This window comes from Dromiciops gliroides, chromosome 6, assembly GCF_019393635.1.
Source record: "Dromiciops gliroides isolate mDroGli1 chromosome 6, mDroGli1.pri, whole genome shotgun sequence".
NCBI classification, from domain to species: Eukaryota; Metazoa; Chordata; class Mammalia; order Microbiotheria; family Microbiotheriidae; genus Dromiciops; species Dromiciops gliroides.
The window spans coordinates 234,677,174-234,694,307 of record NC_057866.1 but is presented as its reverse complement, the minus strand read 5'-3'; the positions used below and the strand labels follow the sequence as shown (position 1 = coordinate 234,694,307).

Here is a 17,134-nt window from a genome sequence, read left to right as displayed (position 1 = left end):
GGAAAATGAGCTGTCACTGGAAGTCTCCAAATTGAGGGGAGATGACCAGAGGGGTTAGTGTATGAGGGATTAAATGTTCAAGGAGATGCCCTCCAAGGTTTCTTCTAATTCTAACATTTTATAATTTTATTACCATTAGTAAAAATCAGAGACATTCATGGTATAATGGTTAGAGAGCCAGAAAGACTTCGGTGTGTGACATACTGGCTGTGTGACAGTGGGTAAGTCACTTAAACTCTCAGTATTCTAGGCAACTAAGTTGCAGAGGAGGTACTAATCTACCATTGGCAGAGGGAGTTTCTTTACTTGGGAGTTCTTTTTATCAATGATACCACGGGCCTATTTCCTATCTCTATCCCTTGGTAAAAATCACTAAGGAATAAAAGGTAAAAAATATTAGTTTATTAATTTCAAGACTGATCAATTAATTCAACTTTTCTATATATCTTGAATCGGTTTTTAAAATTTGAAAATACAGAAAAAGCATTAACATTATTTTTCTGAAATAGGCAAAATCTTCAAAATACAATAAAACATATAAAGATTATCAGAAAAATTTAATTCATGTAAAACTCAACCTTTTTACAATTTGTTTCTGCAAAGTTTGGCATCAAAAACCTGCGTTACTTGAGGTGAACAAAGACTATATGCAAAATTTTACCAAAAGAAGTGATTTTAATCAAATCTTAAGACAAAAGAGGGAGCTTAGAAGTTTTTGAGTCCAATCTCCTAAGTGATGTCAATTCCTCTCACACCTCTAAAGGCATCCAACTCTTACCGGATTCTTAAAGGATCAAACACTTAAAAGGAAGGAAAACCACTATATGAGAAGGAACCTGTTCCATTATTAGTGGGCTTTACTGTTACCAAAAAGTTTGTGTTTATAATGAATTGAAATTTACCTTCTTGTAACCTCCCTCCATTCATCATAATTCTGTCTCTAGAGCAACACAAAGTAAGTCTATTCTTTCTCAAATATGACAACATATTTCTCAAATATGAGCTAATAGGCCCTTTCTAAGCCTTCTCAACACCCAGATAACACATCCCCACATTCCTCACTGTAACTCATAGAACATAGTTTTCAAAAGCCTAGCCAGTTTGGATGCTTCCTTTACAAAGACACTCGTGTTTGCCAACATTTTTCTTAAAATGGTAGTTTACAAAGCTGAACACAATAACTTAGATGTGGTCTAACCAGTGCAGATTCCAGTGAGAATAATACCCTGATCTGGACAGTTATGTCTCTTAATGAAATTTAAGATTTCAACAAATTATTTTTTTAGACTTTATCTTGAACTTCATGGCCAACAAAAACACCCAGGTCTTTTTCACGTGAGTTGCTGCTGAGACAAATCTACTTTAATGTCGATTTTTTTCTTAAATATCAGTTGGTTTTGAACCAGACTCTGTTATGCAATTATGTAACTTTTGTGCCCAGCTTTGTGTTATCTAAAAATCACATACCTGTTATGCCTTTATCCAAATCAGTGATAAAAATGTTGGGCCTATCAGACCTAAGGACCTGTGAGACCTGTGGCTCAACCTCCAGGTTGAGAAGGATCCATTAATCAATATTTGGGGATAGAGTTGTTCAGCCAGCTATGAGTCCACCTGACTGTACTATCACTCCAGCCCATACTTCTTCATTTTCTCCAAAAAGCCATAATGAGAGACTTTTGTCAAACGTCCTCCTGAAATTGATACACTTATGTCTATGTCATTCTCATCTACCAGTCTAGTCATCTTATTAAAAAAGGAAATGAGGTTAGCTGACAGGCATTGTGTTATCTCTATATAATTACCACTTTTTATTCTGAAGTGCCCACAAACTAATTGTTAAGTAATCCACACTTGACTCCCCCCCACAAGGGATGAATGTTAAATTTACTCATTTCTAGTGTCTGGAATTGATCTTTTCTCCCTTTTGAAAATCAGGACATTTGCCTGTCTCTAGTCTTTTGGTTCCTAGCCTATTCCCTGTGAATCATCCTCCAAGATTCAAAGATGTCTTCCTAAACATGATTTTGTGATCACGTCTTTAGGTTTTCATTGACAAAGGATGTGATCCATACCTGAAACCTAGAACTAATTAAAAAGCAGCTGGCTGATGCTTTCACTGTCTTCTCATCTCTCATCTTTTTTTAAGACAATGTTTTCTCTACCCATTCCAGTTTGAACACCATGTTTCAGGACAAAGACAAAAATTGGAATCAAATCATTGTGCCTTTTTTTGTTCTAATTATATTTCCCACAAGATTTCGATTATTTTGGCTTCTGACCTGATACTATGACAATTCTGTGCCACTTTTTTTTTTTTTTGGTGAGGCAATTGGGGTTAAGTGACTTGCCCAGGGTCACACAGCTAGTAAGTGTTAAGTGTCTGAGGCCAAATTTGAACTCAGGTCCTCCTGACTCCAGGGCCGGTGCTCTATCCACTGCGCCACCTAGCTACCCCCTGTGCCACTTTTAAAAAATGTTGTCCCTTCACAACATCTTCTGTAAGTATGCTTTCACCGTCTAAGTTAAATTGAGAGCATCCTGTGTGGCTACCAGGTTTCTTCTCAGCCTTCTTCATTAGGATAATTTATTTGTATCTAGTTAGAATATCAGATTTCAGAGGCTAGCTTCATTTGGCCTGTATTTCTTTTTTAAAAAAAGTTTTTTTGGATATCTGCTTTCCCAAAATCTTTAGGAATGCAGATTTTGTATAGTAACTAGTTAAACTTATTGTTACCACAATACAAAAGGCAGGCCAGTTATCCTGTGGAAATGGAAGTAGCTGCTACCGACAGCCTTGAAAAGTTCCCCACCATTTCTCCCATGTTGGAGATGCTAGTATTTGACACAGGAAAGTAGAGAGAAGCAAAGTTTCCTTTTTTGAAGGCTGCTGCAGAACTTGTGAGTAAAGTGAAGAAAGGATAAGACTGGATGCTGTGAGACTTCATTGCTGGAAACCCTGCAGCTGAGAGGTTGCAGCACTCTGGTATTCCTGGACACTGTACCCTCCACCTTTGCACTGACATTCCCTTGTGTCATGTGTCTGCCCAGTGTGAGAGCATGCTACCAAAAGGCCATAAAGAAAAGCAAAGGAACATGAGTATTCACTGTTTCAGAAGTGAGAGGAAAATATGTGTTCTCAATAATACTTTTGGAAACATTCTCCCCCTCCCTTAGGATATGTCAAAGTCAAAGGTCACTCAAATCTCACACATATGAAGAATTACTTTTTTTGGATTAGACCTGTGATTTCATTGGCATAAAGAGCTCTCTATGAGGAAACTCCTTCCAATACATATCAGTATCTGCAATGCAATTTACAGTCTTGAGGGAGTTGCCTGGGATACTGAATCGTTGTGTGACCTGCCAAAGGTCAATGCAGTCAGCACAAACTCTGAGGCTAGATCTCAATCCAATCCAACACTCTTGCCTCTCTATGAATAATTAATTATGATAATTATATTGTCTTTCAAACTGTACATTAAGTATTATCACTAATAGTATCAAGCAATTTTTTTTTCCACACCTCAAGATACCATCCTCTTCGGACATTTATTTCTGTGACATACTTGCTAATTTGCATTGACTTTGGAATATGCTTAATGCTTGGTAGGTGATCTGACCATTGATTCAGTTTTGTCACTTTCAATGTTGCAGATAAATAATGGTATAAAACAGGGCACAGCATTCTGATTACTTTGGAAAACAGTTGTCATGAAAATATCTAGTTGGGATAGCTATTCCAATAGTCTATATGTAAGAATTGCAGCAACCAGCCACTATGATAAATGTTAGGTTCTGATCATGAGAACGAGAGTAGCATTCCATTTTATTTGCTTTTCAGAAAAAAATGCAGTCATCTCCCAGGGCTTTTCTGCTTTTTCATAAAGCTTATTTAAACAATTAAAGGCAAAATTATTATAAAAATTATATTATAAAAGTATTACAAGAGAAATAAAATACAAAAGTAAAAATAGAATATTCTAGAAAATGGATAAGCATAAGATATATATTGTATATGATATACAAATTATTTGCAAATATTGTTTGAAAAAGATGCATGTATTTAGACTGACATCTTATGCCACGTATCTTAGTGGAGTCTAGTTAAATGACAAATTTTAAAATTAAAAATAACATTTAAAATATAGAAAAAAATGAAATAATATATTTTCCTCAGTTATGGAAAGATGATTTAAAAAAATATCTGGCATAAAAGGAATTTTATGGGGCACGCTCTATGTTCTTAAAATAAAAAATGGGTATGACAAATATGTGACTATTTATGATTAAAATGATTAGAAAGTGGGGGGGCGGCTAGGTGGCGCAGTGGATAAAGCACCGGTCCTGGATTCAGGAGTTCCTGAGTTCAAATCCGGCCTTAGACACTTGAAACTTACTGCCTGTGTAACCCTGGGCAAGTCACTTAACCCCCATTGCCCCGCAAAAAAAAAAAAAAGATTAGAAAGTTATCAGGTTTGGGAAAAAACATTTACCACTAATATGATAAGTAAAAACTTCATGTAACCACTATCCCAAAGCCAAATGATATGGGGCTCTTTCCTCACTGGAGGAAATGATTGTCCTGCCCTATGTAAATGGTGAGGTAGAGTTGACAAGAGTCCTCCAGCCTTCTTCAGTCCTCTTTGGGACTCTTGAAGCTTCAAGTCATCTCTGAGCTTTCAGTTGCTTCAAGAGCTTCTGGTTTCCAGCTTCAAGAGGAAAGATGGATGAAACCAATGTCACTTCAGGTTGCTGAAGGAAGAGGTTATAGGAAGACATGGGAGGAGTAGGCAGTCTCCATCAAGTCTCTATCCCCTAGCTTGCTATAGTAAAGACTTTGGGGAGTTTCCTCTTGGGTGAGATCCAGGACCCTCTCTCTTGGTTGAGCTGAGTTACATCATTCCCAATGAGAGAGCTCCTTTCCTCCGTGTTGTCTGGTATATAATATATTCTCCTTGGTATACTTGTTCTGATTTCTGTTTTGCTATGATTTGGATAAATGGGTATCTTTGCTATTTATTCTCCATGTGTGTTCATTGTAGATCTGCTGTTAGGTAGGGAAGAGGTCAAGTCTTGGATATAGAGTTTGGGGTCCCCTTCCCTCAATAATGACAGAAGAATCAAGAGTTAGATTGAATGTAATCATATTCCTTAGACTAATAAAATTTAAGGGAATCGATACTTCTAGCCTAATATCCAATCTCTCTGAGGACAGTAGATGGGCTTCTGGCCACAATCTCCTATTTTCTTAGGGGGAATGAAAGTCTCCCTTGGAGCAGGTAGGAGTAGAATGAGCGAATAAATATTATAATTAGGATCTGGGGGAATGACTCTGATTACTCAGTTTTGGTCAAAGAGAATTATGTATATCTGTATCATCTATCTGACAAAAGGGAGAATCCGCCTTTTCCCAGGCCTGTATGGGTAAAACACAATGCACTGAAATCTATCAATTCATTTAACTTTACCTTTTGAACAAATCTGAGCTCTCCTTCTCTGTATCATCCCTGCACTTTAATGACGATTTTATTCTCTGATTCTATAATATCAGGGCAGTTCTCCTTAATAATTTCCTGGAATGGGGCAGCTAGGTGGCACAGTGGATAGGGCACTGGCCCTGGAGTCAGGAGGACCTGAGTTCAAATCCAGTATCAGACACTTGACACTTACTAGCTGTGTGACCCTGGACAAGTCATTTAACCCCAACTGTCTCACCAAAAAAAAAAAAATTAAAAAAAAGTTATTAAAAACAAAATTTCCTGGAATATGGTGTCTAGACTCTTTTTCTGATCATGGCTTTCAGGCAGTCCAGTGATTCTCAAATTGTCTCTCCTGAATCTGTTTTCCAGATCAGTTGTCTTTCCAATGAGGTATTTCACATTTTCTTCTATTTTTTTTTCATTTTTTTTTCTGCTTGACTGATTCCTGGTGTCCCATCGAGTCATTATCTTCCAACTGTCCAATTTTAATTTTTAAGGCATTAAAATATCTTCAGTGAGATATGCACCTTTTTTTCCATTTGGCCAAATGGATTTTTTAAGAAATTGTTTTCTTCAATCAATCTTTATGCTTCCTTTTCCAAGCTGCTGATTCTTTTTTCATAATTTTCTCATGTTGCTTTCATTTCTCTCTCCATTTCTCTCAATTGATTTTTTAAATCCTTTTTGAGTTCTTCCAAGAAGGCTTTTTGTTCTTGAGACCAATTTATCTTCCCTCTTGAGGCTTCACATGTAGGTAATTTGAGAGTATTGTCCTCGTCTGAGTTTGAGTTTGCCCCTTCTCTGTTGACACAGAAGCTCTCAATGGTAAGAGCTCTTTTTTGTTTCTTACTCATATTGCAGCTTTTTTTTTTTTTAAGTTGAGGTCCACTGCTCGGGCACCAGGGTCCCTGTTTCAAGCTTCTTGTGCTGGGGTATAGGGGCTGTGTCACTGGCTTTCTACACTAAGGCCTCTATGGCTTATGGATTTCTCACCACCCTGGGCACGTGCTGGGATGGCTAGGCCTGGTCACGCTTCTCCTGTGGGTGGCCTTCTAGCTGGCAGCCTTCCCTCTCGGATAGTGCTAGTTTCGCCACTGTCCTGCTGTGCCACCAGCTTGTTGAGTCAGGATCCAGGGGCCTCAGTTGCTCAGCTGTGGCCTACAGCTTCCTGTTGACTTGTCCTGACCCCCTCCACGCTGTGCTGTGGTACGCTGCCTGAGTGAGATCGACCTTTCCTGAAGTCTTTTAAATTATCTCTGCTTGGAAAACTGTGTCTTTCTGTCTCTTTGCAGGTTCTGTAGTTTCAGAATCTGTCCAGAGGCTTGATTTAATGTTCTTTTTGAGGGAACAGAAGGAGAGCTCAGGCAACTCGCTGTCTTCTCTCTGCCATCTTGGCTCTGCCCCCCCCCCCCCCCCCCCCCCCCCCCCCCCCCCCCGCCCAATCCCTGCACTTTAAGTGCCTGCCTGAGTAACCTACAGGGGCTAAATTCTGAATATGGAAATAGAAAAGGGGGAAAACCTTTGTTCTGATTCAATGATTAGTTATTAAATGCAAGAAAGGATAATCATTTCTCTCATTACAAAGCAAATTTATTCAGCTGTATTAATGTTAAATATTCAGTTTTTAATAAAACTGAATTTTTAAAAGAAAAAGATGCCTGTAGGTATACACAGAAAATAAGACAGTTATCATTGCACTGAAATGTTTTTCAGTGTTAACTTAGCACTATAAGCACCACATGTTCAAAACTTATACACAGTGAATTAAAAAGAACACAAGTAATGTTAATGCTTACCAAGAAGAGGAGGTAGTGGAGGCACGAAAGGGATCCTAATGAATTGCAAAAGTTTGCCACCGATAGCAGCACAATAGAGAATAATTAACATTCCAAATAGGCCTCCACCAGGAAAAACTTCTTCGCCTGCATAGGACCAGACTCCAACCAAAAATACCACTGTGAGGGCACCTGAAATAAGTCAGGAAAATCCGTATCAGAGACAAACAATTCATACACACAATTGCCCCTGTAATACCTACGTCTATATAATAAGCCTTGTTCTGTGTCTGACTACCCAGCTCATAATGACCCTGCTTTACTTCTATTGAGGCTGTTATTTCTGCTTGAATGAGTACACACTTTCATATATCCCTGCATCCAATGCTTTAACAAAGATGCTCTTCCTTTGACATTTTATTTTCATTTTTATATTTTACTTTTTTTCCAATTACATGTAAAAATAATTTTAACATTCATTTGTCAAAATGAAGAGTTACAAATTCTCTCCCTCCTTTTCTCCCCTCTCCCCTCCTTGAGAAGACAAAGCAATTTGATAGAGATTATACATTTTCAGTCATGCAAAACATATTTCCATACCAGTCATGTTGTAAAAGAAAACACAGATGAAAGTAAGAAGGAAAGAAAAAGAAAGTTAAAAAATCCCAGGTTTGCTTGGAACAGTCTCGTTAAAAGCCTGAGAGGCAGAACTTCTAGTTAAGATGGTGATGTAAAAGGTTGAGGAAGAGCTCTGCTCTCACCCAAGGATCGGAAAAAGGCACCAGATCAAATCATCTCCAAGAAATCCAAAGAGAAACATTTTCCTCCAGCCCAGGACCTGCAGAAGGCAGAAGTCTACAGGCATTGGGAGAGGAATCCTTTCAGGGAAGCCAGCAGAATAGGTTAAAAAACACTCCACCAGCCCCTGAAGCCTTCAGCAATCTGAAGAGAGGTTGTCATCCTGCATCTTTCCTTTCAAAGCTAGAAGCCAGAAGAGCCGGTATCTCTCTTCTCTCCTGCTCTCCCCAATTCTACCAACCTCTCATACATGCCTCTCCACCCATAAAGAGAGTCCCATATACTTAGCCCTTGAAGCCAATGGTTACATACACAAAACAAACTTCTTCATCCTGAATGGAATGATTAAAATTGGGGGTGGGGGGAGAGAAAGGAAGAAAGAAAGTGACTAGAATCTAGGGGCATGTTCATCAATTGGAGATAGCTGAACAAACTGACATATGAATGAAGTGAGATATTACTGGACTGTAAGAAATGAGGGAAGAAGAGATTTCAAAGAATTCTGGTTAGCAGCACAGAGAGAATCATTTTCTAAAGGATAACACTATACAGAAGAATTGCTTTGAAAGACTTGAGAACTGTAACCAATGCAAGGATCAGGCATGATTGCAGAGGAACTCTGAGGAACCCTGTCATCCACCTCTTGACAGTGAATGCAGAAAGATACACGTTCTGGGGCACGTATATAGATTTCATTTTGCTTAACTGTGCTTATCTGTTATAAGGGGTTTTCCCCCCTCTCCTTTCTATTGGTTTTTCAATTAGGGGCTGGAGGAGGTTAGCAATAGTGATGCAAAAAAAAAAGAAAGAGGGCTGTAGAAATACACACACACACACACACACACACACACCACACACACCACACACACACACACACACACACACACACACACACACACACCACAGAAAGGAATGGCAGAAGGGAGTTCAGGAGGAAACACAGAGAAGCAAGACAGTTCTTAAAGTTATATATGGTATTATTAAATACTGAGTAAAAAGTAGTATGGAGTATATATATACAATTCTCTTTTTGTGTCCTGGTGTATATAAACAGATGCTCTCTTTTTTGGTGCTCCTTTTTGTTTTTTTTAATTTAATGTAGATGTCAAAAGCAAATTTGTAAATAAACATTTCATAGAATAACAAAATTTAAAGAGCTGGAAGGGACCTTAGCAACCATCAAATCCAAATAATTTCTAAGTCTAAGAAAAAAAAATCAACATGAAAATGTCTAGGGAAGATTAAAGTATAGATCTACAAGAGATAAGTACTTGTTTATTTTAGTATCCTTTCCAATAAAAAAAAAAGTAATACTACTCTCTCAACTCACTGGTGGAAATGTTTTAGTTCACAATGATGCCTCCATCAAATGCCAATCATATCATAAGGATCTGAATAATAATGAGTGAATGAGGCAATGGCTTTGTGATGGTTTTTTAAAACTAAGCTATTTAAGCTTTGGTGTCCTAATCTGTAGGACTGGAAAAATAATAAAAAGCTGCTGTGAACAAAATTCTTTGTAACCCTTAAAGCACCATACAAAAGTGAGTTGTTAGTATTCTGCTTAGAATTTCCCCATTCTCTTCTGGCTTGTTCTTACATACCATATGTTATTACTCTGTTCAATCTCCCTCTAGGTGGGCATATTCGAGATGAACGAGTTTTCTTCTGGACCTTTGATTCTTCGAAAAGGGTGCTTTCTTCAATGTTTTCATCTCCATATCTCTAAAGCAAATAATGAAATCTAATCAGAAGTATACTTTTGATAAATGTTTTCTGAACTGAATAAATTGTCAGATATTTTTTAAAAAATCAAAACCCAGGGCAGCTAGGTGGCACAGTGGATAGAGCACTGGCCCTGGATTCAGGAGGACCTGAATTCAAGTTCAGCCTCAGACACTTGACTCTTACTAGCTGTGTGACCCTGGGCAAGTCACTTAACCCTCATTGTCCCCCACACACAAAAAATAAATCAAAACCCTTCATTATTACCATCAAGAATGGGGATGGGGGCAGTTAGGTGACAAGTTCAGATCTAGCCTCAGTCACTTATTACCTGCATGACCCTAGGGAAGTCACTTAAGTCTGACTAACATCCTATGGTGCTTTCATTGATAACAATGATAATATTCATACTAACTTAGATTTATGTAGTCTATCAGTTTGCATACAATGAAGTGGCAGTGGGAGTTACAAGAGTGTTTTAGAGTTCACCTTGACTCAGAATTGTGTAAACATGAGTTGTATGACATTTAAATTGCATTTACGTAGATTTCATGTGTGCCTTTATAACATAAATAACTTCAAGTTCGCCTCAAGACAAGGGATAAAAGATGATGAAAGATAAATTGGATAATTTCAATAATATAAAATCATGGATTTTGCACATACACAACCAATGTAACTAAAATAAATAAAGCTATGGATTAGGAAGAAAATCTTTAAATAAAAAATTTAACAAAAGTCTGGCGTAGAAAAGCTACAGGAAATTGACACAAATTTATGATTATGCTTATCTCCAGTTGATAAAATCAAAGAATATGCACAGCTTTAAAATAGCAGAATACAAATGATCAACCACCACATTGAAAAAAAAGTCCCAAATCATTATCAAGACAAATCTAACTGAAACACTGAGAGCACCTCACAAAACATGCCAAATTGAAAATAATGATAAACAATGTAAAAAATCATTGTTGGAGAAGTGATGAGAAAGACAGGTGAATTAATTCTCCATTGATAGAGATCTGAAATAGTCCAATCATTCTGGAAAACAATTTGGAATTATGTGAGAAAAATTACTAAATTTTGCATCCCGCTATTGGATTTATACTCCCTGCCACCCCCAAGGATGACAAAAGGAAGATTGTATATATATGTACATCTATATGTACACTTATGTGTATGCATGTAATGTGGGTATGTGTATATACATCTCCAAATATCCATAGCAATGGTATTTGTAATAACATTAAGTTGGAAATATGTTATATACTTATCAAATAACATGAAAAAATTATAGGATATTACTATGGTATAAAGATAAAAATGGAGAATTTTAAAAACTCATTCTACTTTTAGACAACTCTGATGGTTAGGAAATTTTTCTGTGAATGGAATCAAAATTTGCCTTTGTAATTTCCATACATTGCTCCTAGACCTGATCCACTAAGACTCCCCCCATTCCCCTAGCACCAAGAATGGAGACAAGGATAGGAAGTGGACCTGTGATTTTACTGATCTAGAGAACTCCTAAATAAGGAAATTCCTTCTTCAGGTCAGCACTTTCTCAGCAATTTATAATAATGAGTTGCCAAGAACACTAAGAGGGAAAATAACTTGCCCAGGGCCACACTGTCAGTATGTATCAGAAACCAAGTTTTCCAGATTAAAGGCCTCCACTAAGGTGGCCTCCTCTATGCCACACTACCAAGCAAAACACATGAAATCCCTTTTCCTTATGATAGTATCTTAAAATATATATATATATATATATATATATATATATACATATATACATACATACATACATACATACATATATATATATATACACACATACATTTTGGAGGGGTAGGGCAATGAAGGTTAAGTGACTTGCCCAAGGTCACACAGTTTGTAAGAGTATCAAAATATTTGAATAGTACTCTCACATCCCAGCTCCATTTTCTGTTGCCTAGGCTAAGTAGTCCCAAGTTCTTTCAACCAATCATAAAGTTTCATGGCTTCATGACCCCTCTCACAATCCTGGTCCCCCTATCTAGGGGATCTCAATTTAATCAATGTACAGTGTGGAATTCAAAATCAGACACATAATTCTGGATAGGGTATGATCAATGCATAGTTTCATGGGATCTTCACTTTCCATGTTCTGGACAATAAAGTTTTTAATGCTACATCAGATTATAAAAAAACTTTTTATTGTTATATTCCACTGTCCTTGAACTTGTAGCTCACAAATACCATCAAGTCTTTTTTTACACAAAAACACGTCTGGCCACACCTCTACAATCTTATACTTTTAATGACTTTTTCTTTTTAACTCAAATGTAGGATTTTACATTTCTTAAATTTTGGTCCATTAGTCTAGACCATTGACATCCCTTTGTATCCTGACTCAAAATCCATTGCATTAGCTATATTTCTCAGCTCTGTGTTATCTATATATTTTATTAGCATATCACCTATACTTGTTGAATTCAATCAATGTACTTAATGATATGCTAAATAAATGCTTTTAATTTATCTTTATTTAAATCATGCTAGCTGGTGCTGAATTTAAAATATAATTGTACACTAAATGTACTAGTTAGCATAATAAAGCAAGCACTAAATAATAAAACTTAAGACTTTAAAAATATTGTTGTTTGGTTGTTCAGTCATGTCCCACTCTTTGTGACCCCATGATCTGGAGCAGTTTGCTTGGCAAAGATGCTGGAATAGTTTGCCATTTCCTTTTCTAGGGTGTCCCCATTTTACAAATGAGGAACTGAGGGCAGCTAGCTGGTGCAGTGGATAAAGCACCAGCCCTGGATTCAGGAGGACCTGAGTTCAAATCCAGCTTCAGACACTTAACACTAGCTGTGTGATCCTGGGCAAGTCACTTAACCTTCATAGCCCCGCCAAAAAAAGAAAGAAAGAAAGAAATGAGGAAGAGGAACTGAGGCAAATAGGGATTAAGTGACTTGCTCAGGGTCACACAGCTAGTAAATATGTGAGACTAGATTTGAAGTTAGATCTTCCTGATTCTAGGCCTGGTGTGCTATCCACTGCACCACCTGCTGGTCTCATTTAAAATGTCATATATTTCAGATTTTTTATAAATGTGGAAGGAACCCCTTCTTAAATTTGTGATATTTTCCTCACTAGAATAGCTAGTTTAAAACAAAATTTACTGATCTTTGGTTTTTACATTCACTTCCATTCCCTAATGTATTGTTCCCCTTCCCACTCTGAGAGAGCCATCCCTTATAACAAAGAATAAAAAAGAAGGGGGAAAAAACAGTTCAGTAAAACAAACCAACACTTCCAAAAAGTCTGATATTATATACAGCTTCCCACATCTATAATCCCAACTTTTGCAAAAAAAAAAAAAGAGAGAGAGAGAGAGAGAGAGAGAGAGAAGTGTCTTTTCATCTCTTCTAGGGAAGGTTACTATTCTATTTTTAAAATTTTAATTTCCTTCTGAATTATGGAAATAAATATCAACAAACAAGGACATTTCAAAATGCAAAGAAGAGAAAAAAACATGAAACTGCGAACTTCTTTGATATTCGGTTTACTTTTGTAATAGAGTGTTAAGTATATATTTAATTTAACACATCAGTAACAACACCACCCCCCCCCCGTTTATCTGTATCCCCTTTTGAAATTCCTTCTAAGGCTAATTATTCTTATAACATTATATAATTAAGAGCTAAAAAAGGACCTTAGAGATTATCTGGTCCAACCACTTCATTTTATAGATGAGGAAATGGACACTTTGAGCAGTGAAGTCAATTGCACAGGGTCACATAGTAAGCAGCAGAGCTGGGATTTGAACCCAAGTCCTTTCACTCCAATTCCATTCAGTAAATATTTACTAAGTACCTCCACTGTGCCAGACATTGTCCTAGGTGCTGGGTGTACAGAGACAAAAATGAAACCACACCTATTCTGAAGGAGCTTACATATTACTTGGGAGAGCTTCCACGTTAAAGACATTATTTTAGGGGGTCCTAGGATCTCATGCCCAGTTGTGTGGCAGGTGAAAGTCATGAAGGCCCCAACAAGTGATAAAAGTATTTGAGTACAGTCCATGGACACACAGCTGGGTAAGGTTAGAGAGGGTCGGCCACCCAGTAATGAGGTTCTCAGACTTGCTCCACTTTCACCACATTGCTCCCTCATTTCTAATCCAATGGGGCTAGCCCTCACAAATACCACCTCTTTAGCTTTTATCTAAGCCTATCTTGATCCTGTAATCATTTTGTTACCCCCTCCCTCTGTAAGCATTTCCATAAGCCCATGGTTAACTTCTCTTTCTCATACTCGAAACAACCATCCACTAAGAAATCTGATTGGTGTTTAGGCTTTATAAGAAAATTTCTGGAAAAATGTGAATGAACCCTCTATTTTATGGGTGAAATTGTTTTGTAAAACATGATCAACTTTACCTGAGCAGATGCTTGGGGGTCTTCACTTTGGGATTCCATGATGTGTTTGCTAGGAAGATTTAAAAGGAAAGGAAAACTATTAAAAAACAAAAACAAAAAACTAGAACATATACTCAAAATCAAGCCGGATGGGGTTCCCTTCTCTTCAGATGTTTTCTTTTTAATTACTAGAAGAATGCTAGGTTTGGGGTCATGGGCCTAGGTTCAAATTCTGGGTCTGCCACTTTCTCCTTTAGTGATTTTAGACAAGTCATTTACCCTTTCCAGGACTCACTTTCCTCATATAAAGAATGAAGAGGATGGATTAGAGAGGACATAAGGTCCTAACTCTAAATACTATGGCTCTTATAGTAGGTATTCCCCGAGCCTCTGTTCAGTCTCTAGGATACAATGGTTGCATGGATATAATACTTCTATGCAGATGCTTCCCAAGTCTACATATTCAATTCTTTTTTTTTTTTTTGGCAGGGAAATGGGGGTTAAGTGACTTGCCCAGGGTCACACAGCTAGTTAGTGTTAAGTTTCTGAGGCCAGATTTGAACTCAGGTACTCCTGAATCCAGGCCCGGAGCTCTATCCACTGTACCATCTAGCTGCCCCCCATATTCAATTCTAATCTTTTTTCTAATATATATGTATTTTGTTAAATATTTCCCAATTACATGTAAAACTTTTTTGATACTCATTTTAAAAAATATTTTGAAAAAAAAGAAAAAAATTAAAAATTTTGACTTCTAAATTCTCTCCCTTCCTCCTGATCTTCCCCCACCCCTTGAGAAGGCAAGCAGTATAATATCTACAGGGACAGCTAGGTGGTACAGTAGATAAAGCGCTGGCCCTGGATTCAGGAGGACCTGAGTTCAAATCTGGATTCAGACACTTGACACTACCTGTGTGATCCTGGGCAAGTCACTTAACCCTCATTGTCCTGCAAAAAAAAACAACAAAACAACAAATATATATACACATATATATACATATATATATATATATAATATCGATTCTACATGAGGATCATGCAAAACAGATTTCCATATTGCAAGAGAAAACACACCTAAAACCAGAAAAATAAAGTTTAAAAACATGCTTAAATTTGCACTAAGAATTTGCACATTGATTCTCTCTCCGGAGATGGCCAAATCTAATCTTAATAAATGTTTGTTGACTGAATGAATCTCTCACCTGAATTCCATTCTCACATTTCTATCTTCTTGCTAGACATCTTCTACCTGCATATCCTAACAGTAACACCTCAAATTCAACATGTCAAAAAAAATTTGGTCATTCAACATATGTCCAAAAACTTAATTCATTATCTTTTCCCAACCCTACCCCAAATCTGCTCCTGCCTCAAACTTTCTGATTTCTATTCCAATTCACCCAGGGTGAAAACTTTAGATTCATCTTTCTTTGACTTTTTCTTCTTTTTCATTCCATTACCATATCTGGTTGCTAAGTCCTGTTGATTATGCCTACACAACATCTCTCATATCTGTCCCCTTCTTTCCACCACTACATGGCCACCATCCTAGCTCAGGGCCTCATCATCTCTCACTTAGACTGTTGTAATAGGCCCTGTTTGGTCTTCTTACCTCTAGTCTATTCCCTCTCCAAACCACCTTTCCTTGCACAGCTACCAAAATAATGTTGCTAAGTCATGAGTCTGTGATTACCCCTTGGCTCACTAACCTTCAGTTGAAGGTTTCTACTTCCTTACTACTTCTAAAAAAATATTGAGAGAAATAATTATTTCTTTTTCATATTAACAACCAATTATTGAATTAGGATTAAAGGGTTTTCCACTTCCTTTTCCAGAAATCAACCACTGTAGGAAATTTTGAGAAAAACTTACCCAACCAGGTTGAAAGAATTGGTGAATTCCTGTTCATTGTGTTTGGCCAGACAGGTCTGGGATAGAAATGGATTCCCTCCTTGATATATATGTTGATAAGTCTCCTTGACCAAGACTTGGCTGATCCAAATCGCATACCCCCAAGACCCTCATTAGAACAAGTCTACATCTCATTATGATATTTATTTTCTCATTAATTATTAACCAATTAGAGTTGATTGCCACCCTCAGGAACATCCACTCTTCCAAAGGCATATAAACTATACGTCCACCATCATGAGGGGTCTTTGGCATTTGATAGTGCCACTGAACTCTTTTATTAATAACATGCTAGCAGTATTATTAAAATGATGAATTACCCAGAAACTACATCTCTAGAACTTTTTAAACATCACAATACAAACTTCTTAGCCTGACATCTGAGGCCTTTTACAATTTGCCTACACCTAGCTTTCTAGGCTTATTTCATATGACTTCTCTTCATGTATTCTATTTCAGAAAAGTGGATTATTCACTGGTTTCCAACACAACATTTCATCCTCAGCCTCCTTGTAGTCAGGCAGTCTATGTTCCATAGTTGGAATGAACTTTCTCAACTCTTTCAAAATCTTCATCTTTCTTCAAGGCTCATCTTAGGGGCCACCTCTTTTGGGTAGCCTTGATCATCTTCTGCTGAAATTGTTCTAGCCATCATCAAATATTCTGGGATTTGGGGCTTTCTCCCCTCCCCCACATTACTCTGTACCTTGTGTTATACGGATCGAGGCACATTATATATCTACCCCAGTGTAATATAATCCCTAGAGGGACAGCATCATTTTGTTTTTATATTGTGTTGCATCCCTAGCTTCTAGCACAACGCCTTGTGCATGATAGTTAATAACCATTAGTTGAATTTTAATTTGAAGCATTTTTAACAAAACAAAAATTCCGTTATTGCATAACATCTCACCTAATAAATCAGAGTTGACTGAATGTGTCTGCTGTAGTGGAAAGAATTTCATAGGAAGAACTAAGATCCATCTGTCTATGTGTAGAACCCATTTACAAGAGTTTCATTTTAGTGAACTGG

General features: G+C 37.2%; 1 protein-coding gene across 1 annotated transcript in view; it reads right to left on the bottom strand.

Annotated features, from left to right (window-relative positions):
- Window positions 1–14,250, bottom strand: part of LOC122732242 (sodium/hydrogen exchanger 9B1-like) — a 54,052-nt gene extending 39,802 nt beyond the window's left edge. The window contains exons 1-3 of the mRNA XM_043972336.1: window positions 14,212–14,250; window positions 9,661–9,781; window positions 7,280–7,450 (exon numbers count right to left, since the gene is read on the bottom strand). Coding sequence (XP_043828271.1) covers window positions 7,280–7,450; window positions 9,661–9,781; window positions 14,212–14,250 — 331 coding nt within the window. The remainder of the gene's footprint in view (window positions 1–7,279; window positions 7,451–9,660; window positions 9,782–14,211) is intronic.
- Window positions 14,251–17,134: the final 2,884 nt, after the last annotated feature.